The sequence below is a fragment of the Lampetra fluviatilis genome, chromosome 21, assembly GCF_964198595.1.
Source record: "Lampetra fluviatilis chromosome 21, kcLamFluv1.1, whole genome shotgun sequence".
Lineage (NCBI taxonomy): Eukaryota > Metazoa > Chordata > Hyperoartia > Petromyzontiformes > Petromyzontidae > Lampetra > Lampetra fluviatilis.
The window spans coordinates 6,410,191-6,429,233 of record NC_136295.1 but is presented as its reverse complement, the minus strand read 5'-3'; the positions used below and the strand labels follow the sequence as shown (position 1 = coordinate 6,429,233).

Sequence of the window (19,043 nt, the reverse complement as noted above, 5' to 3'; positions counted from 1 at the left end):
ATGTTAGAGCAGAAGAGGCAATGGAAGCCGGTACCTGAGTGTGGGATTGATCCTCCACATTTTGGGAGGCATAAGAACTTCTGTAAGTGCCGGCGCAAGGCTGGGGGGGGAGTCCTGTGCGAGACAAGGAGGATTACGCGATGGGTGTCCCAAACAAACTTTGTTAAAACACAAAACAATTCCTGGCACTCCACACAAAACCAACAGCTGCGCACAAAGCAACAACCAAAAACACTCACACAACAACCAGCACATGGGTTACTGATGGGTATGGAGAAAAATTAGTAACGCGGTGGGCAGCAGTGGTTAACGTGTTGGAATTGATGCGATGCCCGTGTTAAAGTTGACCCAGCAGCCGTTTTATTGTCAGTGCTTAAACTCGGCATAGGGCGTGAGTTTTCTCCTGGAACACCAAAGTGGGACTCGGCAATGTTCCTCTCACTGTTTTTATTTAATTCCGTGATGCGTTACAGCGCATCACGGAACTCGTACGAACCGACGTAGACATCTGCGCGGGATACACCCAATGCAGCTGTACCATCCGACAGGTGTGGCACGGAGTAACCCTTAGCTAAAGGGGGCCTGCCGTCCCGTCCCTCTCACTGTTTCATGCGGAGTTATGCACAGTTGCAATGTGCTTTGTGAAGGCTTCGCCTCCGCCTCCAGAACAATGCACAATTTGCGTCGGTTACAAACGTAGCACTTAATGAATGAGCTCCCCTTTAGATTTGTGACACGTTCACAAGCCATCGAAAACTCTCCCTTCAAATAACGCCTTAATTTGTTAGTTCCATTGGAACCTTATCGCAGAGGAGTAATCATGTATTTTAATTAAACTGAGAGCTGAAGGCCTGCAGTACAGGCCTTTTGCCGCAAGTAAGCCACCGACTCACCCCTGCTCGAGTCTCTCCTCACTGGCAGCTCCGGGCGGTTACTACGGTGACTGGGGGATGAGCGGACCGCCTCGTACTCAGAGCGCCGCGACTCGCGGAAGCTAGAGGTGTCCCGTGCCGTGGAGAGGGCACTGCCCACTGCACGCGAGAGGCCACACGCATATACATGAGAAAAACGCATGCGAGCAAGTCGGGCAAAGACAACATCCACAGACTTCAACCGTCTCGTATGTGGCCGCATCTGTTTGCCGTGCTGTTGTGGCACATGCGCACGGCACAAAATGCAGACGTGGTCATATGCAACATGCACATGGTACAAGTGCGCGTGTGTTGGAACAAGTTTTGTTTTCAATTTCGCTTTAAGACTGACAGTGGCACACTAGGCAAGCAATGAGTAAGACGTGAAAATTTTATATAACGTGCCAGGTACATGCGGCGACTCGTGCGTGTGAGAATTGACAATTTGTAGCGTCATGTATGCTGTATGTCAAAGGTTCACTTGACTCCTGCAGGCACTAGAGCTACTACATTCAATTGCATAAATCATGAGCAATCAATTAAATTTTTACGTGTGTCTACATCTATGTAGATGTACCTATACGTTTGCATCTAAGGTGTGTAGGTTGTTTGGAGCGGTGGTGCAGCAGTTAGCGCGCTGCGCTACGAATCTGGCGACCCGAGTTTGATTCCCATTCATGGCCAACACCAGTGATGAATATCTGAACTGGTCCTGGGACTCCCCCAAGATCGACACCTCAAAAGAGTTCCTGGTGTGGTATATAAACATTGGCACTAGGGAGACAAAGGTGGCCGGGCATGGTGCTGGCCACCTGCCCCTTCATGTGCTATGCCAGCCTTCATTCACACACAGCTCTGTGTGTGTGTAGGTGTGTAAATGGGGAGTGGTGGAGCAGTGGTTATGGCTCTGCGCTACAAACCCGGTGACCCAAGTTCCATTCCCGCCTATGACCAATAACAGTAGACAATATATGAACTGATCTTAGGCCTTCCCAAGGTTGACGAGTTAAGTTTGTAGTCACAGTTAACATCAGTGGCAAGTAGTGCATAAACCTGTCCATGGCCTCCTTTAGGTCAGCTCAGCCTTAAATGAGTAGCTAGGTGCGGTGTTGAAACATCGCCATTGAGGAAACAAAGGTGGCTTGTCAGTGTTGGTCACCCACCCCCTCGTGCGTCGTGTTTGGCCTTCACAGTTGTTCGTGAACAACACTTGCCCCACGAGTCTGTACTGGCTTTACAAGGTTTCTTTGCCTTAGTACGTGTGCGCGTGTGCGCGTGTGCACGCGTAGTTGTGAGTGTGGGTGTGTGTGTCTTACCCGACTGGCTGCGGATGGCGGCGGTGGCACGCGTGGGAGATGCCGGCTGCGAGACGGCGCGCGGTTTATTCCGTTCCCTCTCCATGGTGCTGAGGACCAAGAAGTGCTGTTGACTCCAGCCATCCTGCAACACAGAGACATCAGCGCCAGGCAGCAGAGACATCAGCGTCATGCATCAGGGATATCAACATCAAACAACATGTATCAAGGTTGCTGTTTCAGTCAACGTATACACAAAGTAACAGACTATTTAGATAATAACAGGTTACTTTTTACACGGAGACCTCGACGTTTTGGCCAATCGACCTTCAATAAATACACCAAGGCGTGAAACATCCCAAATACAACAAGGCGTGCCAAAGAAGTTGTACATGCATACATACTTTTCGATTTAAAGCTTTCGTGACTGCAGGGATTCATATTCTTGGTTCTTTCGGTAAAGTCACGTAGAAGGAAAATAAAAAAAATTTAAAATATTTTTTTTATTTTATGATTTCCCTTCTACGTGACTTTACCGAAAGAACCAAGAAGATGCATACATACATTAACTCAACTCTTCCGAACTACTTTTAGTGTTTAGTTATTGATGTCCTTCCCCCACACTTCCGATTATCACGGTTGGCTACGTACGGTGCGAAAGATTTTCGCACCGTACGCTCCGTACTCAAAAGTGGAGTCCGAGCCAGATACTTGCGCAGCAACATCGTTTATGAGGGATGAGGGCAGCACTGCAAGGATGCTTCTGACTGCCAAACTGCCAATTTGCGATGCTTGATGGAGCGGCTCCGACTTCAATCACCAGGGCCAGCTCCACGCGTGAGCAGAGCAAGCTGGCGCCGTTTGTCGAGTCTCTCTTTAATTCCTTGCTCACAGTCATGCTCACGTCTAGCCACTTGGGGGTGCTGCAAGTGCAGTTGTCAGCTCAGCCGGAGCTGCTCGCAGATGTACCCGCGATTTGACTCCCAAAATCAAATTGTTTTAACATTGTAGTGGCTGCAAGGATTCAGTGAACCCCTTAACTTACAATAGATGCAAATGTCAGAAATAATCGATGCTGAAGTGTACGCTTAAATGCGTGAATTATGAGTTTGACGAGTTTAATCGACGAAACGATTCATTGTTACACACCTACTTAACGTAACAATTCCTTGCTCAAATCAGACGCATATGGTTCCATGATTCTTCTGCATTAACTAAATGCACTGAATGTATTATTTATTTCCGGTTAAGATAACAGCACAAAGACATAACACAGGAGACGGAGAATACAATGAAGAGAGTAAAAACTGGATGAAAAAAATGTTTATTATGAAATCGAATCATCCCAAATTGTTGGAGAATAATTTAATTGCAGGGAACTGGGCAGATGAATTGTTACATGCCAGCAGAATTCACTCAAGTGCAGAAATATTTGGAACCAGAGAGCAAGTGACACTGCCAAAAATCATGAGCTATATAAACACAAATTAAACGCAACTTTTGGGTAATGTATTCCATACGTTTCTAAATGTCCTGTTAAATATAAAAAAAAACTCACGAAAAATGCAGTTGTGCAATTTATATTAACAAATTAATCTCGAGTTGATAACATTTTTACATATTGAAGACCTATTTTATTTCACACAGCAACATCTGGAAGTGTGAAACCATGCCAGATTTTTAAAGTTAGGCAACACAACAGGAACAGCTGAATTCACGAACAATTAACTCTGGGTTATTAAAACTAACTCAACACATTAATCAACAGAAGAAGATGTGAGTGGTGGTGGTGGTGGTGCTGGTGGCGGTGTTGGTGGTAGTGGTGCTGGTAGTGCTGGCGGTGGTGGTAGTGGTGCTGGTGATGGTGGTGATGGTGGTGCTAGTGGTGATGGTGGTGCTGGTGGTGCTGGTGTTGCTGGCGGCGGTGATAGCGGTGATAGTGGTAATGGTGGTGCTGGTGGTGGTGGTGCTGGTGGTGGTGGTGCTGGTGGTGATGGTGGTGCTGGTGTTGCTGGTGGCGGTGATAGCGGTGATAGTGGTAATGGTGGTGCTGGTGGTGATGGTGCTGGTGGTGATGGTGGTGGTGCTGGTGGCGCTGGTGCGGGTGGAGGTGGTGGAGGTGGTTTCCATTCTCACAAAGGCAAAAGCTCTCCCCCGGGAAGACCGTAGGGAGGAAGTGGTGTAAACTGTGGGTCTCTGTGGGTGTCTGTGGGTCTCTGAGTATTGGTCTTTGTTGGTGTCTGTGAGTGAGTATGGGTCTCTGTGGATATCTATGAGTATAGGTCCTCTGTGGGTTTCTTTGACTGGGTCTCTTTGAGTATCGGTCTCTGTGGGTCTCTATGAGTTAAGGTATCTGAGTGTGGGTCTATGGGTCTCTGTGGGTATCTGAGTAGGGCTCTCTGTGGGTCTCTATAACTGAATCTCTAGGAGTATGGGTCTCTGTCGGTGTCTGTGAGTCTATGAGTATGGGTCTGGGTTTCTGTGGGTATCTATGAGTTTGGGCCTCTGAGTATGGGTCTTAATGAGTATGGGTCCTTGTAAGTCTCTATGAGTAAGTCTCTATCGGCCTCTGAGTATGGGTCTATAGGTCTCTATTATTTTTAAAATGTTGATACTCCTACTGATACACCTGCTATTATGGAGTGACTCATGCTGCCAGCTATGGCTGCAAAGTTTGGTCGTCCATGTTATGTATATTGTTTTATTGTTAAATTTGAATCACAGTTCCTAAGATCACTGTTACATTGTTTTTATAGCTTTATTTTGGTGATTTCGAAAACGTTTTGGTTTAGCTATATTTGTTTGTTGTAATACAGAGGTAGACTGATAACTTTAATCTAAATTGTCTTATGGTTGTTATTGCTTGACTTGCATCCCACTGGGATTTTTGCACACAACGTTGATATACGGTGCTTTTTCTGGAAGACTTTGCTGCTTTTTCCTGGATGTTTCTGTTGCGCGTAGTCACTTTAAGATGCTCCTTGTTCATGTTTTTGTTTGTTGCGGTTGCACCCGATTCAAGAGCCGCATGGCTCACAAGGGCTATACCTAATTAATGAAACTGAAAACTGAAAAAACCCACCTCAGCCTTAAAAGATAAACAAAAACATAACAAGCAACGCTTGGGGGTCGTGGCCCTTCTTCATAGCACACACAAATACAGAGGCACGCTGGCTTCCTTGAGAGGTAATGACCCCATGTACTTCTTTGTGACTTGGCAAACGTTTCAGCAAAAAAGACCCGCTTACATAAGCAACAAAAAAACAGACAAAATATTTTGCAATCACCCCCATTCTGCATAGTTAGAAACGGGACACGTTTTTATGGTCTAATTTACACATGTTTTGCGTTATGTGTTTGTTTTATCTGGGACATCCCTCTCCCCCCCCCCGCGCCACCCATAACTACGTTCATTTTCACAGCAATAATCTTCTTGAAGGATACAGGAAGGGTCATACTTCATTTACGGAAATGTAACACAAAAGTTGGATAATTAAAGTTTAACAGCATAGATTTTTGTCGAAAACATATCCAAAGCATTCTCTTACACACACACCTGCATATTTCATCAGTTGTTTGCCAAATGATCTTGGGGACAACTGTGGCTGGACTTCAGCGCAACGTTAATGCAGCCACAAATAAGATGTCACAGGATTCTGTTGCGAACTCACCTACGTAGAAGACATAAATGAGTCTAAATGGGTAGGTGGTGGTAGTATTCTAACGTAATAATACGAGGTCTGTTACTTGCAGCCATCACCAATTTGATTAAATCCAGTGTGTGGGTACTCTCACCTCTTCAAATAAATCTAGCCAGTGTGAAAGAGTTAAAATCCCCTCTAGAGCTCCCTCGACTGGAAGCCCAACAGCAGTGGCCTGAGCTAACAATAACAAGGTTGCACCTTTACCTTTGAACTGCTAAACCACCTGGTTCCACCAGCACACAGGGATTATTGTGTCCATCCGTCGTGCTTCAAAAAATGGGAGGGGTGGGGCTGGGTGGAGAGGGGAGGGTGGGGAGGGGCTCGGTAGGGATGGTGGGGCTGGGTGGGGGGTGGGAGGGGTGGGGCTGGGTGGGGAGGGGCTGGTCACCCCGTGGCGCCCATATAAAACTCAACGTTTAACCTTCTCACGCCGGAATGTGCTGTACCACGCAATGACTTAGCTTTGCCGTTGGTGCCTCAATATGGCTTCCGCTGACCAATCAGAGTTGCATGTGCCATGGGGTTTGAACGAAGCTACCGGCATAACCGATTTCTGACTTTCAGAATCTGGATTTCACTCGGAAAATTATTATGTTATATAAACAATTAACGCTACTTTACATTTAGGTACAGTTTTTTTTCTTCCTGCTTGTTCACTAAGCTGGTGTCTCGATTTTTTGTATCACTAAAACTTACTCTTGAATGGCTCTCCGATAGGTTTTCGGGTTATAGTGCATGTTGTTTGGCATGATATCTGACATTTTGCTGTGCATGCTGGGAGTTTTTTTCTGTAACTGAACCAATTCAGTTCCTTAAGAAGCTTCCAGCAACGCAGAAAAACAACATCATGGTGTTCAACATCCGGTATAATCTGAAAACACATCGGAGAGCCATATAGCACAATCGTGAAAGCCTACAGACAATAGTTGTACTGTTATATGATTCTCGGGTCAAGGGTCAGCATATTTCAGGCAAGAATCGGTCACACACCATGCAAGTACAGGCTACCACGATCCAATCTCATGGCCAAAGTAAGCACTGTAAATATGCGGATCACATCATAAACAAACTGCATTCAGCTGAATGAGCTCGAAGGCATAAAACTCCGGGTTAATGAGATTATCTTGTCTTCAGAGCCAAACCAATCAATGGCCCCATGGCTCGCTGGGACCGCGGGGGCATCCGAAAGCGTGCCTTCATGCTGCTCAACGCTACACTCTTTAGCCGCGGTGGCCTCTGTGTTGAAGGCGAGAAACACGAGACACGAGATAATCTACATCCACCAGCTGAGCGGGGACGAATCCAGAGGGGCTGCTGCTGCTGCATGCACCAGTAGGACAGCCCGTGAACCGATGCGATGTTGACACGGCGTACTCATTAGCGGGATTTGAGCTATTAAGCAGCCCCACCGCGTAGCCCAACCTCCCAGCGTGGGTTTAAACTGTGCAGATGATGATTGGTGGGGGCTACTCGACAGGCTTGGGAGCAAATTGTTGTACATCGGGGTTTTGAGGTGGGTTGATGGAGGTGAGAAGGTGCGGTGTTGAGGGACTCAACGTGGGGGGGGGGGGGCTCATCCTCACTCTATGCAAATCGAAGCCATTAAGCCGTCCCTATTTCATATTAAACAACTCTTTGCTTCCCAAGCAGAATGAATGCAATGTCGTAGATTGTTATTTTACCATGTTGCATGCACATTGCACAAGAAGAGAAATTATCATTTAATCATCGCGACATACAATCTGTGCCTATGTGTAATCCAAAGCGATAAAATATATTGCCTTTTTACGATTGCTGTTGTCCTTGCAATCGTGAGATATGTTCATCGGTCTGAAATAATTATTTAGAAACGATCCTTAACGGTAATTGCATTATTTGATAATTCCACATGGTGTTGTGAATGCTTTGCCAATAATGCAAGCCTTTGTGTTTTATTCCGTATAGATTGTGTTTGACAGCGGATAATTCTTATGAGGCACTGTAGCGGATTTCCACACACGTACTAATTGAAGCGATGCCAGATTTGACAGGTCCCTAACAAAACTGAGCTAATGTAACACGTGGGGGTGATGAACATTCATCCGCGCTGGGGAAAAACAATCCCAAATGTTCTGCACATTTCAGTGGAAACGACTGTCAGAAACGGTGAAAGAAACGTCTGGTATTTATCTGGCTAAGCGTGTCCAATGCAGATGATCATAATAATTTCATTATTAGTTTGCAGCCCTTCGTCAATCCACTGCTGGAGGAAGACTTCCCCATGCTGCACGAGTAATGCTGCTTGTTTAACCATAATTCACCACGCTCATCAAGGGCGAGTTGGAGATTCAATCAGATAGTCACTTTCCATGGGATGTTAGCCATGGGCATGGAATCGAACGTGACTCGCCAGGGTCATAACGCAGTGCGATTCACCACTTCGCCACTGCTCCGTTCTGCAAATTAATCTCATATCGGCATGACCAAAAACTAGCCAACTGAATCTTCTTGGTTCTTTCGGTAAAGTTACGTAGAAGGGAAATAATAAAATAATAAAAATAAAACATAATAAAATAATTCTCACGACGTTTCGGCCACAACGCAAGCAGCCGTCCTCAGGTGAAGAACAGGTCTGTCGGGGAGACAGCGTCTGACAGACCTGGTCTTCACCTGAGGACGGCTGCTTGCGTTGTGGCCGAAACGTCGTGAGAATTATTTTATTGTTTTATTTTTATTATTTTATTATTTCCCTTCTACGTGACTTTACCGAAAGAACCAAGAAGATGAATCCCTGCAGTCACGAAAGCTTTAAACCGAAATTTACCCAACTGAAGTTGTGTAAGTTTGTCGTTGAGACTGCAGATTTATTCTCATAACGAATGGACCTATTTCATATATCCACCCACTGGGTATATTTTAACGAGTGAGTACAAAGACAAAAGCCCAGCAAAAACGCTATTAGGCAATGAGGAATATGAATAAGCACATTCATAGCAGGACCCTGGCCAATATAGCAGGGTAGTGGAGCGTTGCATCCGTCCCCCAGCAGTTACGCGAATAGTCATGACTCGATTTTACCTCACCTAGTATGCAGGAGGTCGTGGGTTCATCCCAAACTCTCATGCCTGGATATATTTGGAATGTACATGTTCTTGCCATGGTCGGGTGCATTTTTCTGAAGACGGCTGTAATCTTGATTAAGTTTTCCATGAACTTGAAAAGAGGATAAATGCGTGCATTAATGTTAACAGAAGTCAGTTTGAACATTTGTTAAAATAAATAAAACCATCCTATGTTATTTGTTAAAATAAATACAACAATCTTATGTGTCCTAACTTTTGGGCCACATAGTATATAACATATGTGAATTGAAAAACACCAATCCCTATGCATGTATATCGATGCAAGCAGAGAGAGCTTAAGAAACAATACATTTCTAAGTATACTAGATTTGTGTTTCTATTTCATTTATACCTGATGTTGATTGCTTGTGTTGCAATCTAAACGTTGTATGCTAGTATTTAATTTATTATTTTCTCTTTATACGTGACTTTACCGAAAGAACCAAAGAGTAATTCCTGCAGTCACGAAAGCTCCAAATTAAGTTTATTAACCGATGACTCAACGCATCGTTCCACCTCATCTGTGCAGGTGCGGATCAAGGTGTTGTGCAATTAGTGATCGATTTACTCCAATGCGCTGGGTTATAGTGACAAAGGTAAAGGTGCAGCCCTGCAATTTCCTGCTCACACCACACCTGGTCAAAGGACCTCCACTACAAGCAGCTCTAGAGGGCACATGTCAAGAGTATTTGGCCTACTCTGCCATGCTATGTAATGGTAGATCAAGCAAATTGTCTTTATGCATTATCATAGGAAATGTAAGTCAACTTGAATAGACCAAACTGCTTGCAGATACTGTATTTACGCCATTTGACGTTTATAGAAAAAAATATATTCTGCACACATACCTACCACTCAGAAATGCATTACTCCTTCTCAATCAAGATGCATAATTATCCCGGTGTCAAGCAGAGGCACAGCACATGCAAGCTAATTTTGCAGAGAGAGGCTCCGGAAAGTACACCCCCCAGAACACTCGTTGCTTTTATAAACGCAGTGACTCAGTGTCAAGCCGCTGCAGCCCCCAACCCCGTCCACTCATTGCAGCCCAACTCCCCCCCCCCACTTCCACTTCTTTACTCCCTCCGCAATCCATCGCCCCCCCCCTCGCCTCCGCCATCCATCCCCCCCACCTCCGCCACTCCCTCTCTCCTTGCTCCTCTGGGCTGCACTGAGAATTTACACGCCGGAACGTTTCATCCAGGCCAAGTGAGGCAGAAGAGCTCCGTCGAGCACCCCGAGGCAATAAATCACACGAGCCGTTCATAATTTATGAACATATTAATTTCCCCTACCATAATTTAAGGATTGTTATGGATGTACTATAGATAATTGGAATGCCTTAGAACATTAATTAACCAGCAACTGCCAATTAAACATTGTTGTCCCTTTAGCCTCCCTTTTAATTTAAGCAGTAAACATTGCCATGGCTTTTTTCACCAACACTTGAGGTTGAATATCAATGGCAAAGTATGAGGGAATGTTTGAAAGTGCTCTTTGAATTATATCTTTATCGAGTTGCTAACCCTGGGCATGATGGATACAAATCCCAAAGCAGCTCAATAAAACCTCGACCCCTTATCCGACTAATTTCCCACAACATTTGCAATTTCCTTAAAATCAAGATCCTTCATAAATATTTTTTTATACGAGCTGAATACCCCTTACGATGTGAAGTGTGCATTAATAAGCCTCCACTGGTTTTAAGAGTAAACAAAAAGCATTCACATTTTCAATGCACCTATATACAGTAATAATAATGTTGATTCTATTTCTAGAGGAAAGCCTTACTCTCAGAACACTTTTACAGGTACATCCTGTATTTGGGATATTTTACTAATTGCATTTAAATAGTGGTTTTTTTATGTTGAAGAAACAGAGTACTTGGACAAAGTCATACGTAATAGCGGTAACACTCAACACTGCCATCTCCTGGGTCACCTCGCAGTCCGAGGCTATAACCCCTGGTAATGCTCAGTGGGGTCTCTAAGTTAGGAATTAACCAGGCTTACACCTGCTCAGCTTCTAAAATGAGACACGATTGGGCACATTCATGGTGACTTGTCCATGGGCAATATCGATCGCATTATATCAGCATATCAATACATTACGGTACATACACACGCAGTGATTTGAGTCGAGATAAGGAAAACGGTGCTGTCAGTGAAATGTGATTTGTTTTCTCTCCTGAATTAAGCGAGGCCATAAGCAATTATGTGTCACTAAAACGATGTGAATATAGCAATAAAAATATCATTATTAAATGACCTCTGACAATAAAAATGATAATGCAAGGGGTACAACAACAAAAAAATGTAACACTCTTTCCAAACAATTTAATCTTCTAGTTTTTCAATGGGGTTCAAATAATGCTAAGCCTAATTCAATAACAGCCACCGTTTTAGAAACATAAACATGAAACGCAGTGGCTAGCGCATGCTTTACAGTCCTGGCAGTGTCATTAATCTCAGAGAGCACGACCGCATGGCATCTCCGCAGTAATGCACGATGATACGTATCGGCATTTAATTAAGGGCAGCGCTGCCACTGCTTTGGCTCCTGGAGAGAGGCCGTCTTGGGGTTCAAGGCATTGCTTCGTAAAATACATTTTGAAACTTCTACACCCGTTATGAACACAAGTGTGCATCCTCTCTAACATAGGACGTACGCGTGAAGCGCATGTGGACGAATGCACATGCGTATTTACGTGCGCTCGCCATCACCGGCAAACTTTAGACACGCGGAACACATTCACCACAAAGACAAAGGTCCCCTTTATAGCCTACACAAGCTGTTGGGGCAAGCGCTGTTAACGAGCACCTACAACGGACAGCATGGCACACGAGGGGATGGTGTGACAAGCACCAAGCCTGGCCACCTTTTTTAAACACCACACCAGGTACTCATTGAAGGTTGTATTGACCGAGAGGAGGCCCAGGACCGGTTTAGATAATCACCACTGATGATAGCCGTGGCTGGAAATCGAACTCAGGCTGCCGGGTTCATAGTACAGTGTGCTAACCACTACGCTATTGCTCCAACCACACGCACATATATGCACACAACAGTGGTAGGTGTGTATACAGATAAGTGTCTCCAGAAACCAGAGTACACACTGACACACATACACAAGGCGCATGTCATCTCAACCCTAACCAGACCCTGCTTAATCAATCAGTCACATAACCCTACCCCCACCGCACGCCAAAGTAAGATTAAGCTGCGACCTTGAATTGTAGAATCTATAATCTGCTTCCATGCCGGGCGACTTTACGCTTATTAAGTTGTCCAAGTGAAGCACAGATACACGGAATCTTCTTCGAACACTACTCGCCAGCTCTGCACAGAGCCCCGGGTCTGAGGGTGACATTATATTCCATCGTTCTGCCGATATAAATGTCACGATGCTCCCTGTCTATCACGGTGCACTGTACCTGTGCCAGTGTTTTTGGGGTCAAACTAAGCAACCACAAAAAGTGATTCTCCCCCCCCCCATCACCACTGTTTACCTAAGAGGTTGCCTTGGGCAAAAAGCTTTTGGCCCCTTGTGTTTCTGGAACATTCTGTGCCATCAAGGCCTCCAGTGAGTGGCTCAGGGTCAGTGGCTTAGTGAAGTTCACTGTGGCGGGTTATTAATTACTTGGCGTAGTGAGATGGCCCATGTTGGGATTAAGATAGGGGTGCAATGATCTCTCCCCTACACCTCAGTGAGTTGATGATTTGTCAAAACTGAGAGTATTGGTTAAATTAAAGTAGCTTTTTTGTTACGCTGCGGTGAGTGTTAGCACCTCTGGTGGATGCAGAGGTTATGAGAACCCATCACATACAAGATATGTATAAATACAAAAAAGTAAATTTTTACACGCACAATTCGATGCCTGTATTGCAAGACATTAATTGACAAATCACTTCAGCGTTACGCACGCTTAGTAAGGGCATTATGCCACTGTAGCACACAACCGAAAAATATTCTGCATCACTTTACAAACACTTGGCATAGAAGTATAAGAGTAATGTACTCAACCCGAAAGGTGTCAGTTTCAGTTTGTCGGAACATAGCCATACTTACTCGTTGATTCTTTCGGTAAAGTCACGTAGGTATAAAATAAAATAAACCACGACGTTTCGGGTGCAACACAAGCGTCCGCCATCAGGTGGGAAAGCCATACTGCATGAATATGCTGATGGCGCAGTGGTTAGCACGCTGCTCAAATAATCTGGCGACCTGGGTTCGATTCCTGGCAGTGGCGGCTGACATCTAAACTGGTTTAGGGCCTCCTTCTCTTCACCAAAATCCACACTGAACCAGCATGGTAAAGTATGGTCAAACATCTCTCATCCCTGACATGGCATGTGGTTGGATTCATCCCACAGTATAATGTCGTGAAATATTTCCATTGTTAACTGTGATGTGTCTATACTTCTTGGTGTATGGTATTTTTTTCTGCAATATTTTGCTGTCTTTTCTTGGATTTTCTGTTTGCACTCAGTCACATATTCACTTTAAGATGTTTTTTTGTTCATGTTTTTGTTTTTTGTTTGTTGCGGTTGCACCCGATTCAAGAGCCGAATGTCTCACAGGGCTATACCTAATAAATGAACTTGAACTTGATATGCAACCATATCCTTTAACATAAACATGTTAAGGAAACAAAACTGTACTGCCAGTAACAAATCCCTTAAGGTGATGTATCCTCCCCGCCGCACACCTGCACTACCAAAAAAAATTAACAAAATCGATAAGCATCACTCATCGCAGGAGTAGCACTTATGGCATTCAGGAAAATTTAATTCATCTGTATTTTTGTTTAAGTGAAGTTTAAAAGGCTGACCCTGTAAACGGGCATATTACAGCATTGAGACGCAGCACGTGCACGTACATTTGTATGGATTTCAGTTTCAATGCAGAGTCGCACACGCCAGTGTTTTTAAACGTTCACCGCAGAAGGTTCTCATTTTCCAGTCAACTAGAAGACCGATGACCAAATCACCTGGAACGTGCCCGACCTCATCAGATGTTTGGCAGCTTGGCAGAGGTTGTACCTCGACAGTGTTGAAATGGGTGAACATCATGCACGTCAGGTTTTTATGAGCGGCTATGGGCCTGTGCTATGTTGTGAGAAGCGGGGGGAAGTGCAGAAAAATCCACTGCTGTACTGTGCCTCTATGCTCCCAGGTCTGTGCTCCCTGCTTTGATAACCCGCACCGACCAACGTGGTGTTGTATGGTCAAATCAAGCTAACCTGGGAAATGTCCTCAGAGGATAATAATTTAAGGCTGAGCTGACCTATGGGAGTCCTTTGCACATGGTGTTGTTTCCAGGCCATGTCAAACATTCACTCAGCCCTTAACAGTCAGGTTAATTTAACCTAAAGGAAATCTAAAAAGGGATTCTCATTTCAAGTCTAGAAATCCAGCAGGAGGACCTTTCTCAAGCTTAAAATAATAATTTCCAGCCCTTGTCAATGCGCTGTTGAATGAAGGTTACCGCCACGTCAGTCAAAGAGATTTGTTTGCCCATATTTCGGCATGCTGCTCAATGTGGGCTAGTTGGGGTGGAGCTCAGGACCTGTTAAGATATCACTCGGCACCAAAGTTAGCTGTGGCCACGGATCTAAATCTGGTCGTCGGGTTAATCGCACAGTGCAGTAATCACTGCGCCATCCATCACTCCACCCTTAACTAGCTGAGAGGAGAGGCAGGAATGAGGCTATTCACGGTCCTGCCTGACTGGGCAGCAGATGGCTTGGCTGTCTAAAAGCCCTGCCCAAGGGAAACATTTGTTAAACTTCTTGTGAGAGTTTGACCACTCTGTGGAATTGGCGTATTTCTGGGAGAGAGAAAGACTTTCTCTGGCACGTACTGATCGACTCTCATTGTACGACCGGTAAAGCCGACACCGTCCACGCGCTGTCATGCTCGGTTCTACTCAGGTAGGCAAGAGCATCATGCCTGTAGAGGGTACAAATAAATTCAGTGCTGCTGTACTTTGGTTGCCAGTGCTGCGTGCATTAACGTTTCTGTCTCCAGTTTTTGTTTCTGAACCATAAATTATGTATGTACTGTATGTTTAACTTATTTCGCGCCGTACGTAGCCAACTGTGCTAATCGGAGGTGCAAGAGGAAGGTGGAGGAATGGTGACATTTTACAGCCTCCCGTTAAAGTTTTGATATCCAGTCCAGATCTTTGGAACATGCTTCGTGAATTTCAGAGATATTTCCAGATAATTATCGTTTTCGGAACCAATAAATGTAGCATTGTGGTTTTTGCATTGTTTTATTTATCTATTCCCAGCGACGGCTAAGATCAGCGGCGAGTGATAACTGGCCTTCCACTCTTCACCAATCCACACTGATTAGCGTGGTGAAGTATTGTCAGGTACAAATCGCCTTGACAAACGTGAGTGGGGGGGGCCTTGATCCATCAGAAAAATTAAAAAGGGCTGTAAATTGTTCTCTTTTGTAAAGCTTTCACTTTCTTGACTGGTCCACTTCACGATGTTATACTTGCTATTTTTATAATTAACTGTCACTTATTTTTATTATTATATTATTTAAACATGTCAGCGCCATATTATCTCATCAATAAAACGGAACCACAACACATCGCGTGGGTGATTTGCCATATTGTTAGTAATGGAGAAATTTGTACATTTTCAATAATTAGGTGAAAGAAATATTTTCCCACACGTGAATCTGGTCCTTGATCCTCTTCATAATTTGTGTTGCCAAATCTAACAATGGCAAATACCTACGCCCAGATCTGCATTGATCAATGTGAACAACAATGGGAAGTTACTCCCCAGTAAACACGCCAACGTTGGACCTACGTTGGCATGTGGCTGGAACTGATTGGACCAACATTGGCCCAGCATTGCTCCAATATTCCATATTTTATATGGTCAGCTCTGGATGAGGCCATCTCTTCAGTACTGCAGGCATACTGATGGGGTAGTGGGGGTATAAAAAAGTGCTGTTCACCCCACCCTTGCCCGAGTGACTCTTACCCGAGCACGATCTGTTATGAGTCTTCGGATGCTTTCAGATCAGGTCATGTATAGCATATACCTCCACCACACTGCTCAGTTGTGTCTGGGGTCAAGGGCCATCAACCCTTGAACACTACTCTCAATTGCTACAAGAAACAAAGCCAATCCTCGAAAGGATCAATATGGAAACGACATATGTTTACCCACCAACTATGAGACAAGGAACTGCTAAATATTGAGGTCAACATCCGTGGCCTGAGATGCAACATCGGAGAACTCGCCAACTTGTGCAAGGAGAAGGAAGCCATTGTTGTCATGGTGGTGGAAACATTCCTGGACCCATCTGTTCAAGAGAGAGCAGACTGCATTGCAATACCTGGTTACACCATGTGTTGCCAAAGAGATAGAGCTGCCTCATCCAGAGGTGGGATTGCAGTGTACTGCCTACGAGGAATTGACATTAATCATGACATGGAACTGATGTGGCTCACAGTCAACTTATGTTCCCAGAAGCTATTCATCGGAGCCGTGTACAGACCACCCAGTGCTACCAATGACATATTTAACTACCTGGACAGCTCCATAGCATTACACATCAAACGCTATCAAAAATGATAGCGTTTGATGTACATTCCATCATGCTGGTGGGAGACTTCAATGTCCATCATGAAGACCGGCTAGGTAACCGAATAACAGACTCAGCTGGCCACCAAGTGTTATAGCTTGAAAGCTGCTTGGGCCTTCAACAGATGGTTGAATTTCCAATAAGAGGTGACCAAATCCTGAACCTTGTCATTACTGACTTTCCTCTCATATCTGCAATGCTTGCCAACCTGGGCACCTCAGGCCATAACCCAGTCCTGGTAAAGCTTGATGTCCATGCGCAGAAAAATAAGCCCTACAAGAGGAAAGTGTGGCAATACAACAAAGCCAACTACTGCTGAAGGAGAGGCTTCATCGCATCTACAGACTGGTCAAGAGTCTTCTCGGTGATAGACCCTGAGAAGACGTGTAGCGAGGTCACCGACATCATCTGTAATGCTATGGAGCTGCTATACATCCCCAGCAAAATTGTCACCAAAAAGCCCGGACATAAGGCATGGTTTGACGAGAAGTGCAGGAGAGCTACAAGGAAGAAGCGATGCCTCTTCCGCCAACTCAAGAAAAACAACACTGCCGTCAACAAGCTGAAATTTTCCCAAGCAAGACACTTCTAGAACCTGGCTGAGAAGCAGGCTAGAAGGAACTACGACATCAAACTCAAGGAGCTTATTGATAGAACCTTAACCAGAAAGAAATGGTAGAGGCTCATCAACTCCCTCTCTGGAAGAGCTGCAAACTCTGACATCCCCCTGTCATTGTGCACATGGATGTTGTCCATATCACAGCACGGGATAAAGTAGAAGTGTTCTGTGAGATTTTTGCAAAGAAATGCCGTCTCCAAGATGAAAAAGATCTGGCCCCATACATTGAACAAAGCACCACCTGCTCAATTAAGAACATCACCTGCAAGCCCAAAGACATCAACAGGCTCCTAAAGCGACTCATGCCCGAGAAAGCCACCGGCCCAGATCTAATCCCCACCAGAGTTCTCAAGGAATGCAGTGCTGAACTTGCAAGCCCTCTGTGTCGCCTCTTCCACTGCTGCTTCTCAAGTGTAGTATTCCAAAACCAATAGAAGCTGGCCTCAGTAATCCAAATACACAAGGACTCTAAAGCCAACCCATCAAAGAATCACCCCATATCCCTGCTCAGCATCATTAGCAAGGTTATGCAGGGAGCAGTAAGCAAACAACTTCAAAGGTGCATGCTGAATAACAACCTGATCTCCTGCAGACAGTTTGGATTCAGAACAGGTCACAGCACAGCGGACCTTCTGAATATCTTCTCTCAGAGGTGGAACACCTCACTGGACAAGGGGGAAGACTACAAAAACTCAACTATTGATCCTAAGCAAAATAAAGTTTAGTTGCAATTGTGTGTGCTTACAAGGCTATGTAGCGAACAGCAAACAAAGGTTTTGCACAAAGACAAAAACGTACTTAGGAACGGCACTTGGCATCTGCAGCAGCAATGCAACCCCCATACCAGTGCCGTCATTGGTGCTGAACCAGTGGCAGCAGCTATCAGTGTGTTAAATAGCCTGGCTCGACATTGGAACGGTGTCTCAGACAGTATGAAAATCATCATTAAGATGAAAAAGTTTAAAATGTCTAAATTTTTTAATATTCTTCATAAATCGCGTTTTTTATTGTGCGTTATTAAATATATAATCGTTTGTTGTGATAGTAATGAGCCAAAATATAATGAGTGTGTATTCTCTGGTTGTGTGGATGAAAAGTGGGTTATATTCTTGTACAATGCTGATTGCGTTTTCTTTGTTCAAGGCATTTTTTCCCCTTTATTTTTGTAAGTTACAAAAATGCAGTAATTTTTTGCTTTAGTTTTTTTTACCAGTTCCCTATCCCTGTAACATGTAAAGCACGTACCGGTACTCCCTTTTCGGTATCGCGAGGTACGTAACCATGATAGTAACTAAGATCTCCACAGTATAACATTTGTACTTTTGCAGGGCGCCCATGAAACAAGAGGCTCACAGCTTACTGGGCCCTTCATGCTGAAATAAATAACATGAAAAAATATGGCCAACTGGCTCACAAACTCAATAAACAAAATGGCACAGTAGAACCGTGCCGTCTACTGGATAGAATGGATGGGCATGTATTAGTTTAAAATATTGCCACTAAACAGGCCAGGGTTAAGTGCAATAGTTGCTTGAATGGGTCACCACCATGCACGAACAGGCTGACACGGGGCCATGCTCCCCACTTTCCCCAACCTGCACTGACTAAAGTAGACAAATATGATTAAAAAAAATCCCCCCATAATGCAAGCAGCATGAGGAGAGGCCCTCATCCAGCAGTGGATTGAGATTAGCAGCATAGGCGTACAATTAACTCCGTTCCGTTTTCCATACTGCGTTGCGCGTTAAACCTATCTGCAGTAATATGCACTTCTGTCGCTGCTAGAAATGCCTGCCTTC

General features: G+C 44.6%; 1 protein-coding gene across 5 annotated transcripts in view; it reads right to left on the bottom strand.

The window, feature by feature from the left end:
* LOC144938172 (catenin delta-2-like) overlaps positions 1-19,043 on the bottom strand; it is a 270,511-nt gene that overhangs the window by 9,967 nt on the left and 241,501 nt on the right. For all 5 annotated transcript variants that reach the window (XM_078865941.1, XM_078865938.1, XM_078865939.1 and 2 more), the window contains 3 exons: positions 2,228-2,351; positions 894-1,031; positions 35-114 (listed from right to left, as the gene is read on the bottom strand). In XM_078865941.1, the coding sequence (XP_078722067.1) occupies positions 35-114; positions 894-1,031; positions 2,228-2,351 (342 nt within the window). The remainder of the gene's footprint in view (positions 1-34; positions 115-893; positions 1,032-2,227; positions 2,352-19,043) is intronic.